This window comes from Orbicella franksi, chromosome 2 (assembly GCF_964199315.1).
Source record: "Orbicella franksi chromosome 2, jaOrbFran1.1, whole genome shotgun sequence".
Lineage (NCBI taxonomy): Eukaryota > Metazoa > Cnidaria > Anthozoa > Scleractinia > Merulinidae > Orbicella > Orbicella franksi.
The window spans coordinates 37,185,124-37,202,062 of NC_138146.1; the positions used below are offsets into that span (position 1 = coordinate 37,185,124).

The 16,939-nt window shown below is 37.7% G+C and overlaps 2 protein-coding genes across 2 annotated transcripts in view; one reads left to right on the top strand and one right to left on the bottom strand.

Annotated features, from left to right (window-relative positions):
• Nucleotides 1-16,939, top strand: part of LOC145479668 (uncharacterized) — a 252,955-nt gene that overhangs the window by 66,746 nt on the left and 169,270 nt on the right. The window lies entirely within an intron of this gene.
• On the bottom strand, nt 8,976-15,657 carry LOC145470084 (uncharacterized). Its single transcript, XM_081453915.1, has 10 exons — nt 15,565-15,657; nt 15,443-15,460; nt 15,177-15,194; nt 14,344-14,559; nt 13,750-13,899; nt 12,952-13,086; nt 11,170-11,339; nt 10,447-10,505; nt 10,252-10,349; nt 8,976-9,532 (listed from the first exon to the last, which is right to left on the bottom strand). The coding sequence occupies exons 1-10, from the start codon at nt 15,617-15,619 to the stop codon at nt 9,177-9,179; spliced, it is 1,275 nt and encodes a 424-aa protein (XP_081310041.1). The 5' UTR covers nt 15,620-15,657; the 3' UTR covers nt 8,976-9,176.

Here is a 16,939-nt window from a genome sequence, read left to right on the forward strand (position 1 = left end):
ATTTATTTAATGAACTACAAAAACTTTCGTTGAATACAGTTGATAGTTTAGACTAGCCGAGTAGACAGCTAAAGTATGAAGTATGTTTATCATTCCACCAAGCAAAACATTCTAGTAAACAATAAGTAATTGCTCTAAGAAAATGGAAAAGATTTTTCTTGATCTTTGTTAATTAATTTGAGATAAAAGCCCACAGAGAACCCTCTTATGTGTCTGATATCACTTAATTTCTCGCTTGCGGTACGGGCTGAAGCTTGAAATAACACTTCCACGCTTGAAAATCAATATTTGCCACTTTATCCCGTTAATGAATCAATATTTACTCGTTCAATCGCAAATCAACATAAAGTAAAGTTTTGACTTTAAGTATTAACACGCTGTGAACACATTTTGCTGACGAATTATGGCTGCAAGCTATTAGACATTTTGAGTACATGGACTTTTAAAGTTAATAACTGTATTTAAACTGTAGTTTTCGTTATGTCGATGTGATGTTTTCATAATTCCGTTCAAAAAATATTCCATTGCCGAGTTGAATACAATATGTTTTTTGTTTTGCATAATTTTTCTCTCCTTTAACAGGTGTTTTTTTGTGTGCCATTTTCTAAACCTGATGAAAAGTTCTTTGTGTTATGTTTTTAAATCTACAATATTTAGTTTTATCCTTTTTGGAGCAATTTCTAAAATTTTTTGTCAAGTCAAATTTTTCATATCTTGCTTTTTTTTCGCGCAGTGAGTCGCCGCAGGTATTTGTCCATTGAAGAATGTTTAGGTCATCCTACCAGGACTAAGTTTACTACGAGGATCACTTTTGCAACATCAATGCTTGAATCTAAAATAAGTGTATCCAGATTGCCCAAAAAGTCTGCAACAACAAAAGGAGTGAAAATCTGAAATTCAGCGAAATAATGATGTAATAAAAACTGATAAAACATCACTAGATTGCAAAATATAAAACTAAAGCGGTGACTCGGTTAATTTTCAGTGCCAAAAATGTTATCTTAAACTGTTTCATGTTTTGTTTTGAACAGATCTTGCTGGTACACAAAGAACAAACTGAGAGTTGATGGTAGGTTCCGTTTGATTATATGCCCCTCTTCATGAAAATTCAGTTTCCCTGTATGAAATCGAGTGACGTCACCTTTCCGAAACATGCTATAAATCTCTTTCAATATCGTTATCTCCGGTATCCGTTGTTTATTCCGATAATGTTTGACCCGAAATCCGCCCTCTGTAGTATACTGACTTATAAAAGCATCAAACAGAGATAATTGTCGGTGCCAAATTTCAAATCAATTTCCTGTAATCAGTTTACAAAAATCAGTTTCTTTTTGTGTGAAACATACATGTCAAGTATCGATTACATTTCAGATCAAATATCATAAAGGAGAAATGGGTTCTTTGGGAAGTGGAAAAAATCTAAAATTAGCCCACAGCTAACGCCCTTCTGGTCTGAACTGCGAAGCTTTACGAGTGTAATCTATTGCAAAAGATTGATTCAGATCACAAGAAAACCGTTCCAAAAATAGGTGAACAAAACTGCATTCACTCCAATGGTAAGTCGGCGAAATTTCGTTCACTTTTTTCATCTTGTTTAAATTTTATGGTATGTTTAATTTTGCGACATTTACTAAGCCAAGCAATAGCGGAAATTATATTTTGACCATCAAAAATCATCGGAGCCTTTGTTGTACTTTTGTACTTAGGTTTTTTGTATTTCGTTTTTCAGTTATCCTGTGAATGTTTATTATTATAATTAGCTTCGCCGACTATTTGCCTGTACATTTTATTTATTGTTTCATTGTTCTGTGTAGCTTCTTCTGCCATTATTTTTTGTGCTGTTGTTATCGCGTTTTAGTCGTCGTAACCGTCCGCAAATCTTTAAGTTCAGTTATTTTTCCGTAATTTTTCACTTGCGTTATTTATATTTCGTTTTTTACCGTTCCATATGTTTAGCTTGTTTTTAATTTGTTTCAGCGAATCGCCGGTTAAAATACAATAAACTTAGTGTGTGGAATTCGACCTCAGCATCTAAAGGAAACGAACTTAAATTGAGGGAGGCTTTTTGACTGACAGGTGTGCTAGAGTAAAGCTATTTTTAAGTTAAATTTCGGAGTCGCAGTACCTTAACTTCTACCACTAACTTAAATTTTACGTTCTGGACAGCATGTGATAGACTTTGCTTTCACGCACAACGCTGGGCTAGATTTTCCCGAGCGACGTAAGGCGCTGTTGTACTCGGCTCGATTTCCAGCTGTTTTGGTAGTCCGGTTGTGATCTCCTTGTGTTGTCAGTGAAAAAAGTAATCTTCTTCACACATAACATCGGCCATAGTACCAGAAACGCAAAGATTCGAGCAAATAGCAGGACATTCCCCTTGTGGATGACGGGTTGTGGAGTGGTATACCGCTGGTTGTTGCAGCTGTGGGCACATTAGTGGACATCCTGAGCAAACTGAAAGAGGCCAAGACCTTTTATCAGATTAGGTATCGGCTTTTGTAACACAAGACAAGAAGTAATTATGAATAATAACTCTAAATCAATTCTTTTACTATCTTAGGTTAAAACTGGGATGTGCAACGAATTTACAACAACTAGAAGATTACAAAGGAACAAGTTAGACAACCTAATCACTCTGATTATACTATAGGGACACTTCAAGACACTTCACAGATACTTTAACATAAAATATTTAGTGGAAAAACCTCTTAAACATCTCTTCAGTGTTGGTTTTGTACTTGGTTTCGTGGTTATTGGAGGCCTTGGCGTGGATATTAAACCTGAAGATAAAATTAAAAATGCTAAATTGTAACATGGGCAGATAGACGGCTCGTGATATTTTTCCATTACCTCGACTAATTTAATATTTTGCACGTGTTTTTATAAATTGAATTATTTTACTCACCATTTAAAGAATACACAAAATTTACTGCGTTCTTTCCAACACAATAATTTTCTTGCGGGCCACACAAGTTCAAATCATGAGTAACACAGTCTTTCGAGGGACCGTCTCTGAAATAAGTGTCTTCGCCATCAAAATCTGACCAACATTCTCCTAAAAGATTTTGAATAAAGGGCACAACACAAGCGTTAGTTGCACTTTCCAGTGACTTCACTAGGATACACAAAATCGATCGAAGTTCAAAAGTTACAGGTGAAATAGACAAGAAGCCCGGCTGGTGAAATGCCCTTCCACTGGATCAACGTAATTAGCTCACGCCTGAAAAGTCTAAGAAACTGATATTTATTATTGGGGTTCCTCTTCTATCGGAATAATGTAAGCGTAACACGTTCGCCTGTCTGGTCAGGATCATGGCCAAATAATCATTTAGTTATCATGGACAGTGTGTGAAGTGAAAAAAAAAAAAAAGAAAAGAAAAGAAAAGACAGCGAAAGCGTTTTTACCATAAAATTGTAATCCAAAGACGTTGTAACCTTTATCCCTTGTTTTGTTAGCACACCTGCAAACCAAGTCGGGAAGATATTCGTTCCAGTTTTTCCAGTCGATCGGTTTACCGCTGTACACATGGCTAGTTGGATCGCGGTCGGTCATTATAAGTTCGGGTATGGGGCGTGGATTTATCAGCGAGTCTCTATAGCAACCAACTCGTGTGAATTTTACTGGGCAATCTGAAAGTCATCAAAGGAATAACCCAAGCAAAAGGCAAATATGAGAAAATTTCGTATCGACATATTAATATAAAGTTTCTTTCGCCGTATATTCTACTAAATTTGGTTTATTAATAACCAAGTGTGAGGACTTTACGGGAACATTTTAGACCGAGACTTTGCCGTATGGACCGAGGGATAGCGAGGTCTATACGGCAAGGTCGAGGTGTGAGATTTTCCTGGTCGAGTCACAGTTTATTATAGGATAGAATGTCACGAAAGTCACATGTGGAGTAGGGAATGATTGTCATATCATGCAAGTCTTCTGAGCCGCTTCTTCAGTTCATCCATTAAGGGTGGTTTTAATTGAGTGCCGTAAAACCGAAACCAAAGTATAATCACTCTAGCCAATGGCAAAGGATTCAGATAGTCCAAGCAGTGATCAGACTCGAAGTGAATACATGTAGCTGACGAGAAGCGCGGGAAAACATGTACGAGAGAAATACGATTGGTTTTAGTTTTACTTCTGATTGGATGAAAAAGTGGCGCGAGTCTTTTGAGGCAGTCGTCTGGCATAGCAATGCAAACCCAATTACCTTTCGACCCTCAAGCGAATAACGCTCTAAACACACAGTTAAAAACAAATAATTGTGCATGAAAATGGCTATTTGAAATCGTACATATGTATGCATTTTTGGATTGTTTAACATCTCTTCCCACCTTGACTCTGTTTTGTTGAGATTCGTTTGAGATTTGTTTGTCTTGCCCAACTCTCAACAACCCTTAACAAAGACAGTTTGAAACGAAATGACGGAATTCTTACGATACACATTTATCGAGGACCACTTTGCGGTACACGTGCTATAGATGCATGTTTGATAGGTGGTATAAAATGCTTTCACTTCAGTGACTACTTAAGCGCTTACCTTCAGAACCAAACGCTTCTCTGTGCAAGAATATAAACATCCAGACGAAATGAAGATTTGCAGTCGAACCCTCCTGGCAGAGCAAAATAGAGTACTCTGCTGTTTATTAAGTCAGCTAAATGTATCCAGAATCAGAATTTGGACTAAGACAATAGGACTGTAGTTTTGCGTTACTCGTGTGCTGTTTGAATCCTTACTTAAACTCAGATCAATAAATTGTAACTGGACACAAAAGCGTTTCCTCCATCCCCTCTTTCTAGTGAATGCTTTGACTGTCTTCAGGATGTTTGTCTCATCTTGAGTTCTTTGTTCTCCCATTGTTTCAGTATCCGTTTTCGTTTTTCCAGGTTTACGCAAATACAGTGCGTAAAGCATGGCAAACATGACACATTATGAAATACCATGAAATACCACGTATGAACTGCATATCAAGTCAAGTCAGTGATAAAAATCGTGACAGTAGCTCTAAATAGTAGCTAAATGTAGATTAATTGCCCATTTTTCCTGCAAGTACTCAGCAGGTAATCACGTCTTGTTTGTAAACTTTTCAAGCCTCTGAAACTTGAATTCGTTCTCTTAAACACGTATTGGTATTTGCCTTCACGGTAATTTAAACAAGTCCAATAATATCAACATTTCTTACCATGTTATATCCGCCCTTCTACAGCTATCCCGGTTATCCAAAATAAACTGCTATCAATACACTTTCCAGTGATCCTTGAATCTTGTAGTCTCCTACAATATTCGCCGGTGTTCAATCTTCAAGTCTGACCTTCAAGTCGGCCCGACAAGTCTGATCAGTAACCGCCCTTACACAATTTGATCCCGGTTGGTCTCTTAACGAGAGGTGTGAAATACAAGAAACACGTTATACCTTTATTTGACGATCGGGTGGTGAAGTGATCTGTAAATTTTTGTGTTTTTGAATTCACTTCTTAAGAACCAAGAAAACCTGAAGACAGTTCATGATTATAGCAGTTTGCTTGCAGTTTAAATAACGCCAAACGGTCCAGCTCAGCCAACGGAGTTTGAAACTAAATCCTTAATTCGTACCTCAGTTGTGGTGTTCAGTTCGCAAAACCAGTGTATATGATATCGTATATTGGGATTAGCCGGGAAATATTGCAAGTTCTTATATTTCCGTGAAGGAATAGAATGGGAAGCAACAAATATAGCATGCAAAAATAAAAAAATATAAATTGCGGAACCGGACTGATGTTAACCTGTCGTGTTTCTCTTAAATATTTGATCTTAACACGGTATCAACACACCGTTGCAGTTTTACATTTTATGTTGAGCTGCTATTATATCGCACTTAACATTTACTCGTATTCGTTTAAATTGATACATATATGTTATTTGCCGGCAGGGAGGTCCGTATGGTGAAAAACTGTAACCGACGTCTTGAAAATGCTGCCCGAGGCCGCAGGCCGAGGGCACCATTTTCAAGCCCGAGGTCACAGTTTTTTAGCATAGGGACCCACCGTAAGCCGACAAATAACATGTTTATTTTTTTTTTCCTGCATGCAGTAAATTGGTTTTACAGATTACAAATGGGTTTGTTTACGGAACTCTTGCCATTGAATCGGCTTGCGCGCCGTCTACTAACAATTTGTAGAAAATCTCGGCAACGAGCGAGTAACTCAGATAGTAGACAGAGAAAGATGTATTAAAAAACAGATTTTTTTCGAACTACTTTGTGTTAGTTGCATTTATTTCACCAGTTAAGTTCTCCAAAATTGCTTTTGCGGTGTGAAATTTACTACAAAAACAATTTCTGTCAGTCGTTGCTTTTAAAATCACTTCGTCACTTTTCTACCGTAAACTGAATAGCAGAAAGCGAGGAAATTCGTTAAAAGTAAATTCTTCTACATACAGCAACGATCAGAGAGGTAAAGTCGACTGAAATTGACTCAAATTTTACGGCGAGAGAAACACAGGATGACAAGCCATTACAGGGCCAAGCTACAAACAGTTAAGCAAACTCTCACAACTTCAAAACACTCAATTGAATTTACTTACAGTGACTTTCCTTGCCATTTTAAAGTGAACAGATAAACTTGCGTTGACTAATCGTCAATGGATGTGTAAACAAGGCAAAAGATTGACGATTACCGCTAACTTTTAGGAGCGAAATTCAGGCAGCGGGAAAAAAATCCGGCCCGTGGGCCGTATCGTAAAAAGCTGGACCGGTCACATGCGTATGATTAGCCAATCAAATTCGAGGATTTAGGATTGCGGCCAGCTCAGATGCTCGAGAAAAAAATAATTTTCATTGTTGTTTCGTTTCCTCAGAAACTTTACGAGACGGTATTGTTTTTTGCTTCAAGGGTGAACTATTTACATATTGGCGCAAGCATCCAATCATTGTAAAGTTTGTAATTGGCAACGTAGACATGTTCTGGCCAGACAATCAAACAGGTGAAATTTTCAGATGTCGCTCAAATCATCGAGATGAACAGTAAATTTTTCAAAGGCTAACAAAATTGTACGAGCCCGTAAGGTGAGTGCAATTTGTAGTCTCGTAAAACGGCTAAATCTCTCTTCTTTCCATCTCTACCTCGGGTGAACTTCCACCACTTTCGAAATACCTCGGGTGACCATCGACAGTCTTCTGGTGTCTTTGTACTAACTTCGGATATCTTTGTTGCAATTCGCACTGGTGTTACATGAAAACTGCACTCCTTTTTAAACAATCAGAATAGAGTAATTTTTTTTTCAAGTGTATATTATTATAAATGTAAGTTTCAATGTAAATACAGCGGCAAAATTTCAGCCAAAATTCAATTTCAGCTCAGTGCTGCCTCGATTGAAAATAGGGAATACTGTGACGCCTGAAATGCATGCATTTTTATAGTAATTATGTCAAACAAAATGGCAATGGGGTTCTGTGAGTTACAGCTTCTACTAGGTTTCTCATACAGCAATCGGGCTAGTCGGCAAATGAAGTATGGACAACTTGAATCATGACGAACATAAATCTCTTTTATTTTGATGAAATACATGTACGTTATCATACACATATAGTTTAATATTCTTGTACCTTATAATCATAATCCAATTCGTCCAAGCCTTCTCCGAAATGATGTTCTCATCCACAATCTTATTGCAACCATTACCCTTATCTAACGATAACTAAAGTAACAATATGGAAACCAGGGTTGTTTCTTTGTGCATCTCGAAAGCTGCTGGAACGAACCCTTTGTACTCATTGTACTTATATGGACGTTTAGAAGAGGACTGCGGCTGGTAAACTTTGTCATCAAGAAAACGAACTGAACGAAGGAACAATTCTAGGCTAAAATTATAATTTCGGTTCTAACTGATTCTGTCCAGTTTTTTTCTTGTTCCTGTGGGAACTTTCATTATTCTATTTGATTCATCTGAACCCAGTAAGAAGTTTTCCATGCTAACGGTAAGAAAACTTTGGCTCTCGTCATAACAGCTTATTTTTGCCCTAACCAGTTTTGATTAACTAATATAATAAACTACCCGTCAATAATTACTTTACTTTTTATCTCTACCCTTTAATCAAAGAACCAAGTCTCTTTTTGTTTAATGGCTAATAAAGAACAGTCGAGAAAAAATCCTAGATTTGACCAGTTTTCCTGGCTAAAAATGAAGAGAACAGGCATTATCATTCTCGAAAATGTTCAGTGTCAATCTTGAGTAATTCTCCGTAGAAAAATGGTGGCGACTGGTACATTTATGCATAATTCTTAGCGGACGACAACTTTAACAACGCTAATAAATACGTATAGAAAAGATCTTAAACCTACAGACCTAGCATACACAATTTCGTTAGCACAGGAACAAATATTGCAAAAATATGACTCTCCTTGTACTTTCTGAGTTGTGTATGGGATGTGGTAAAATGTAGAGCCGCCATCTTTTTTCCTATTGAGGATGTAAATATGTACAACTCCTGGTTAAACTAACTAAAAGCGCTGGGTCGCACTTAGGCATCAGTTTTGACATAAGATGTCTGACACGAAAATGGGGTCAAGGGCCAGAAAAGCGCATGGGGATGCGGTATAATTCAAAAGGCCGTGGTTATGGTGTGGCCTCTAAGCAAGAGACCAATTTCGATATATTGAAATTCAGCCAAAAACAATAGACTTCCGTACGAGGCTCTGGGGAATAACAACAGAGTTTGTGGGGTTTATTCCCCGGAGCCTCGTGCTGTGGTCTATTGCTTTAGGCTGAATTTTAATATATCGAAATTGCCTTAGACCAAGCAAGAAACTGGCCTAAAACTCTCAGGTCATCAATAATTCGTTCCTGAGTTTTAAATTTCCACCGCCCTTCGTGACATTAATTAGCAATAAAAATGGTAAACTGACTACACGCTGGGTTTAAAATGTTAACTAAAGACGTAACAGCATTAGAAATTTAACATAACAATTTAATATAACATGATTAAGTAAATTTTCATCTTGTGCAGTTTGCAGATAACAATTTCAAAACGGTTTAAATTCAGTGGTAAACCTAATGAATTACCGCATCGTTAATTTATTTGAGAACATAATGTCAAATATGCAAAGGCTTATCTTTCGTTACTTAACATTGGTTAAATCTCTATTTAGGGCACGTCAGTTCGGTAACGTCTATCAGTGGAACGAAAACCAACTTGCCAGATGTTTAGTTGTTCTCGTCAATATCCATGTCGTCATCTTCATCATCTTCGTCTTCTCCATCCTCCTCGTCGTCGTCCTCAAAATCGCCAGTTTGTTTCGTAGCAGATTTCTTGGCTGACTGTCCCGTTATGCTTTTGTGGCGTATCATGGACCGACAGCAGAATGAATTACACGCAGGAGCGCACATTGACGGGCAGGACATCGGACACTGTGGAGGTGGGATCGGAGCGGGAGCTGGAGCTGGTACGGTCGCTGGGCAAACTGATGGATAGGGGAGAGTTGGTGACATGGGGCATGTAGCCACTCCACAAGGAGAGGTGCAGGGGTAGGTGGAAGGAGCACAAGTTGGTGGGTAGCATTCTGAAAAAGGCATGATAATAAAAATTAATCAAAAATATTTCTCAGTGCCAGTTACAAGAGAGTCTAGATAGGTTTACCTGAGAGCTGAGAGTTGGTAAAAAATTTAAGTCTGCATTATTTACTGAAAGCTGAAAAACCGTCGAAAATGTAACTTTTAATTGAGACGACAGCACCCTGATCCAAACCCTTGTGTAGTTTTCAAGCAAAATAAATAATAAATCCAAGAATTTCCATTCATCGACAAGGGCTGTCTAATCATTCAGCCATGCTACATGTAGTCTTCCTGCGTTGAACAACTGACAGACAGATGAGGTGTACTAAGGGCGATAATGTTGTCTCCTAATGATGCTTTCGCTCGGCCAGAAACGGAAATCGGAGATGAAAGAATCAGCTTCGAGAAATACATAGCGTGTGAGGTGTACAGATGATAAACATATTATTTCGCTTTCTCCAACTACTATAGGAGAGAACTGAGAAGTTTCATAAAGAGAAGAACTCCACAATGCTTCTTTTTTTCCATACAATTTTTTTCAGTTTGTGAAATGTTTCAAATCGCCATGAAATCTCCCTTATGATACCTTCTTTTGTTTGTTGCAATTAAAAAGGTCTCTATTGTGGGGCATAGCGACAAAGACATTTTATAGCAGAGGAAATTTTTTGACTCTCCCCACTCCTTTAAATTAACTCTTTTGCCGTAAGAATATCGACCCCGAACTCACCCGCTTTAATAATATTGCTGGCCCCAATTCCAGCGACGAGTTTCTTCAAATGTTGTCCCTGGCATGTGAATTGCAGCATCAGGAACACTGTAGAAGAGCTGCAAAGTAAAGTAGGAGAGAAGAAAATAGACACTAGAACTGTGATTAAAAAAATTCAAGACTTAATTTCAACAACAGAGTTACTTTCAAGCATACCTGGCATTAATAGTCCTCAAGCATGTCAGGCAAGTATATCCCTTATAAATGTTCTTGACCTGAAGAAAGAATTAATAAAAAGTAACTCTTAGATTTACGGTTAGTAAAACGCGACAAAGAATTAAGCAACCTGATTGATTGCATAGTTGGTTGGCATGAAGAAGTGTTTACTTGGATTTCAAAAATTCTTTAAATTTGAACTCCGACTCGCGTATAAAACAATAACTATTTTAAAATCATGCCTCTTTTACTTAGTGATCACCTAAACACAAGAGAAGATGACAAAATGGTTGGTGCGAAAATTTGTAAAATATATTTCGCCGTGTGTTTATCGAGACACTGGTTTGAAAGTCTACCAGCTTTGTCTTTTGAGTGCAACTCTTACAATAGCCCATTTTACTGTTCCATGCTTGAATGGTCAGGCCTTAGAACATAAGAGAGGCTTGAGTTGACTTTGTCGTTATACAAACCTTGCTATTTTTCAAAAGTAACGTTATCATTCTAATTAGCTTCCAATCTCTATCATCAAAAGGTCAATGCAAACCTCGCACTCATACAGAGGCTCGGTTATATTTCGCAGAGTTGTAAAATGATTGTAAAATTTCTAAAGCTGCTCTAACATATTTTTGCTTGTGTTGAAAAGAGAAGTTGCAGTAATAAATTGATAAGGCAAGTTAATAGCCATACTCTTTATTTGCACATTAATTAGATGCTTTTACTTACTTTTGCCTCTATAGCTGATTGCCCGCTAGTTGTAGCGGGTGTTGTCGGTGTTGCCACTGTGGGAGCTGTTGGCTTTCCGGCTGCGGTAGGTTTTTTGGACGGGGTGGGAATAGCTGGTTTACTTGTACTAGCACCGGGAGAAAATTTTATGGCGACCAGGTAATTCTGACCTGATAACAATATCATGGTCAAAATGATAATAAGAATTCCTTACTCGTATTAAACAATGTACAACCTTAAAAAAGGTCCCCATATCGAGTGTAAGTTTCACACAGAGGTGAAGGAGTTTATCCCGAGTTCTGTACCATTAAGGGACTAAATATTATTTATACTACCCCTGAATGGTAGCTCGTCGCAGGGTCACCTTTAGTATTCAAGGTGATTCCTCGTTTTTCGCGTCATAGGCGCGCGCACAAGAGCGCGTGAACATATACAAGAACGAGAGATTTCTTTCTTGCTAAGCTCACCAGAGGAATGAATGCTAGTTTTCTATTAAATGAGCCTGGTTACCTATAATAAAATTACATAATTTTGGTGCCCAAATTCTTCTTTTTAAATTGAGAAATTAAAAAAAGGAAGAAAAGATATACCAATTGTGATGTTTTTCCATACCTTTTCAAGTATTTCTTGAAATATATATTCACTTGTAAAGATTTTAAGGAAAACGACCAATTTTTTAAGTTTACAAGACATGTTTCGACGGAACTTCTGTCATCTTCAGTTGAATGATTACAAAGCAAGTTGAATAATAAGTATACAAAAATGCTAATTAAGACAAATAGTAACAAAAGAACGTGAAAAGGTGTAAATTAAAAGGATAATTTTAGATTTACATGGTGTAATTGCTGATTGAGGCAAGGTAGTTCTTTTTGAATATGGATAGCCTCCTTTATCTTGAGTTGAAAGCTGGTAGTGGCGTGATCTAAAATATGAAAGCAGTCTGTTGAACACAATGAGCGACAACGTTCAGAATTCTGAAGATGTTTGAAAATGTGAGAGGCCTTATCAACGGCTAAGTGCTCACATACTTGTATTGTTTACCACCTGCGGGTATATTACGAACTCACAACATGACCAGCTCCCAGTTGGCTTGATAAATCATGTCTTCAAATATATGATCTTTGGTATATTCACTTCTAGATGTGTCCTATGTTATTTCAGAAAGCTAATTTGTAAGGACATGAGGGACCATCGCCGTTATGTACACAACTTAAGGTCTGCGTCGAGCCAACTGGTCTATACCGCCAGAGTTAATGCCGGTTTCCATACCCTGAGGAGAATTTCTATCCCCCCTGGATGAGATGTTAGTCAGTCACGGGGCTACCCCCCCCCCTCCCACACTTCCCCTGGCACTGAATTCGCTGGTTCAACCGGGCTCGAGAGGGACACTGTGAGAGTACAGTATCTTTTATAGCTTATAACACAACGCATTGACCCCGACCAAGAATCAAATCCCGAGCGTAAGTCACTGCGACTCCCACGTGTCTACAGCCGAATCAGTTGTGAAAATAAAGCTTGAAAAAGAATTCGAACCCATGCACCCTGCGATACCGGAGGTCATGGGTCATGAAATCCATTGGTAGCATAAGTGCTGTGATTATTCATGTCTTCCTATCTTTCTCCGTAGTTTATGTATATGGTCTTTCATATGTTCCTATCGTAAATAATAATATTTTAAGTAGCGTGTTTGATATTATTATTGTAAAATTAGTGAGTTAAGTATTGTATATCCAGCCATCTTGACTGAGCAAGCTTGGCCAATAACCCATATTTATTACTCACAAGTCAAAGCGTTCAGTGTGGCAGCAGTTCCAGTCGTTGGTTTCCCACCAACAGGTGTGGTGGCACTTGTCGATCCTCCACCCGGTTTTGTAGTCGCCTTTGTTGTTGGTTTGGTAGTCGGAGTGGTAGGAAGACCTGAAATTGTTCTTAACACTGTTAAGATCTTTTTTAGAAAAGGAATATTTGGCTAGGAGTGTTTGAAATACTATCGAACAAATAGGACAAAAACTTTCAAAAAGACAGTAAGGCTAAAAGTTTATCCTGAGATGGTCAAGGACAATGCTTGACCCAGCGGCACCTTATTTAATTTCCTTCACCTTTGTTGCCATTTTGATGAAATTTGCTGTCGAATGTCTGGAATAATGGCAGTCTAGGATTGTCTTAAAACATATCCATGAAAATGAAGGAATTTGAAAAAAAAAAAAAAAAAACAGCTTTTCGTTTTCGCGTGCACGGAAAACATTTTGAAAACGGAGCATTTCGAAAACGTTGGCGTCACAATAATCACGTAATTTCCCTGGCCTAGTTTTCCTCAAACACAAATCCAAAATGACCGGTTACTATTGCGTTTATAAATTCCTCCGATGTAGAGTGGACGGAAAAAATTTGATGCGTTTTCAAAGTGAAACCTCCGTTTTCAAATTCCCCTGGCACAGTGTGGATGGGACCTTAATCGATATAATGCTTCTTGTAGAACTTTGCTTGTCGCACTAAATTTAATTCACAGCTAACATACTAACATGCCGAGGAACATGCTAGGTAGTTTTAGGGGATTCAAGCATTTTAACGTATACTCACTTTCCAATTTGTAGACGAAATTAGCAGTACCGCCTACATTACCGACGCAGTCTTGATTCTTGGCGCACTTAAGGCCGTCAGAGTTTTTGCAAGCTTTCGAAGTACCACTTTTCGCATACGTTGCTGACACTTTACCAGAATGGCAATCGCCTAAGAGGGAAAAATAAATGATTTCTTATGTTAAACTGAATAGAGCTGTACGATACATTATAACGGCAATTCTTTATGTCTATAAGGAGTTTCCAATTGAGAGTCAAAAATATTTTGGAATGCTTTGGTGCTTGCTTTACTACCATGATTGATGTAAAAAAGTGTTCGCGCCACGTATTCGACTAACCAAATTAAAAGTCATGTATTCTTGGACCCGCCTGTTCCCCGTGTTTGGCGCCATTTACGTTATTTACTTGGAGTTCTGATAGCCTTGTTGCTTTTCTGTAAACCGTTTTATCATGTTAGTGCTGAGAGGGGGGGAGTGGGGGGAGGAGTTGCAAAACCTACAGTTGATGATTTTCTTTATTATTGATATCCCATTTCTTGTAGATTTACAGATAAAAGTTGACGACCACTTTTGGCAATTAAAGGCCTTACACTCACCTACTTTTCTCAATGCAAAGAATTCGTATTTTTTTTTCAGAGCAGCAGATCCACATCTCTGGACGGCACCCAGAATGTATCGGCCAAAGTTCTTAAAATCGATCTTTGTTTTTGAGTTGAATCCAGTGGCATCGCTGAAGAGTCGCTCGGGGATGTACGGCGCCTTGGTATTTTCCTTAAAACAGCCTACTATCTTGATTTTATATCCCGGAATGGCTAAAATGACAAGTGGGAAAGCATTAAAATATAATAGCTATGCCATTATATATACACTATACTTCAACGTTGCCAGGTTACCCTAACGATTTGCTGGTACTCATTCTTAGCCTGGGTGGTAAACGGAACTAGACATGACCGTAGTTTGAAAGAAAAAATAACATATAAGTACACTGAAGCTTTAAAAGAGTGGGACAATAGGTGATGCTCACATAATTAATGTTGTGACAAAAAAGTCTGACAGTCGTTTTCAAATTTTGTCCTCGTATCTTGGCAAATCAATTAAACCAGTTACAATTTGTACTCCGTCAATTTACTTAATATCATCTTGTTTCGTAGAAACGTTTGGTGTACGAGCGAAGGCATTCTGTCATAATTATAGTCCATCTGTGACCAATAATGAAGCAAAAATATAATCGCCATGATATTTCTCCTTTGATCTATTTACGTGTGTACAGATCCAGTCCAGGCTTCCGCGGCCATGGAATACCGCGCGGATATTATGACAAGTAGTTCTTTATTAAAAGAAAAACATTTGGTTCGAAACCAAACAGTTAACAATCGCATGAACTAAAACAAGTTCCAAAAATTATATTGCTAGAAATGATTGATCTTACCTACTTTGGAGTATTGACCTAAAATGTACATAAAAAAAATTTAAAAAAACGTGTCAGTGTTTTCCGAGAGTAAATGGTTTGTATAGTGAACATACTGGTATAAAAACAAACCAAAATTGTTCGTATGTCCATTATCGCCTCCAATCAAACTAATTAAAAGAGTCTTGCGTGACATCGTCTCTCTGAAACGTTGGCGACAACGCTGATCACCAAAAATGTAAGTGTTTTATCAATTCAGCAATTTACGAGTTTAGACTTGTACGTACCGTTGGCGAAGTCTGATCCTATAAATGAATGGTAAAATCACTTCGTTAGATTTGGCTACTTATAAAAAGGTTCCAGTAATTAAAGATATTTTAATATTTACCAGACTGAAAAAACGACTTACCTATGAAAAGGGAAACTGCAGTGATCGCTAAAAGGCATGTCAGCGGATGCTTCATGTTTGTAGTCCAAAATGTCCTAGATAATGTGTAAACAGCAACAGTTAAATTAGTCGACAACTGAAATTAAAAGAAGATCATCCTATGACTCTCCTTACTCTGTCTCAGTTAGCATTGCATTCGAGCCTATATAAACGACACAATATAACCTTGTGTGACGTTTCCATACTGGAAAATTAACGTTAATAAAAGGTGCATGATATATGGTCCGTGGTAATCATCGATGTAAACTTAGGTTTATCACCTATGTATTCTTAAATTTCTAGTCGTTGTCGTTAAGTTTCCTCTCGAAAGGTTGTCAGCTAAACAACTTGAACAAATCGGTTACCGTATTTTGTACCACAAATTTAAATAGTAAAAAAAAAGTAGGTTAACGTTGGGTAATTTTAAGAACACCTCGGTGTTATACAGTTGTGCCTTAATTTAGTGGCGCTTCTTCACCCTTTCAACAAGGAAGCTGACAATAAACTAACTGCAAAATCACTCGTAGAACATATTAAAACTAACATTTATATGTAATAAGCTAAGATCAGAAAGATATTATAGCCGTTGGACGGTTACAAAGCAAACGTTCAACGAAAAAAAGCCCAAACAACTTACCTTTTGAAGGAGAACACTAAGGCTTCTTTTCTTCTGTTGTTCTGATTAAATCTTATCTCACTCCAATGACTACTAGTTTGTCTAAAAACATTTCCTGCTTGGACACCATTTATGGAAATTGTTTCTATTCTAAAGCTAAGAACATAAAATGCATGTACCAGTGTGTCTATTCAATGATTCATCGATCTCTAAAATAAACCTCATGATCAAGGCACGAATTTTATGCTAAATAGGAAACATATATGGGCATGACATACAGCCGTGACTGAATGACGTTTAACCGTCTTGTTGTATATCTCATTTTGTAGAGTGAGCTTCTTTAAATCGATGTTCCCCTGGCTTATAAAGACAGCTTTGTTTATCAATCTCCTCAGGTATTTCATTAAACACCCCAGGTGATCTTAAATATTTTGTAAACAAAACATGAATGGCGAGTTTCGTACGACCGCCTTGAAGAAGTCGGTGTAGCTTCGCATTCGCAGAAGGTGGAAAATTTCCAAAGCGTTTGGGACGATAGTTTCTCTGGCTTCAGGATTCTGGGGTTCAAGCCTATGCCACAATGTAAAATTTCACTTTCAAATCTGTCTTTTTTTAGCTTCACTATGCAAGTAGCTTCGCTGGCTTCACAATGCTACAAATTAAATTATATCGGACTGATTTTGCATTCTTGTTTTACTCTTGACTGATGGAACTCTGTTTTTCTCTCGAAATCAGGCAGGG

What these genes read in the sequence shown, in the direction of transcription:
- LOC145470084 (XM_081453915.1), bottom strand. Translation starts at nt 15,619, where the DNA reads ATGAAGCATCCGCTGACATGCCTTTTAGCGATCACTGCAGTTTCCCTT. An exon ending in AATCAGCTATAGAGGCAAAA is followed by an intron (nt 10,506 to 11,169) that starts GTAAGTAAAAGC and finishes TTCTTTCTTCAG; the next exon opens with GTCAAGAACATTTATAAGGG. An exon ending in TTGAGGACTATTAATGCCAG is followed by an intron (nt 10,350 to 10,446) that starts GTATGCTTGAAA and finishes TTTACTTTGCAG; the next exon opens with CTCTTCTACAGTGTTCCTGA.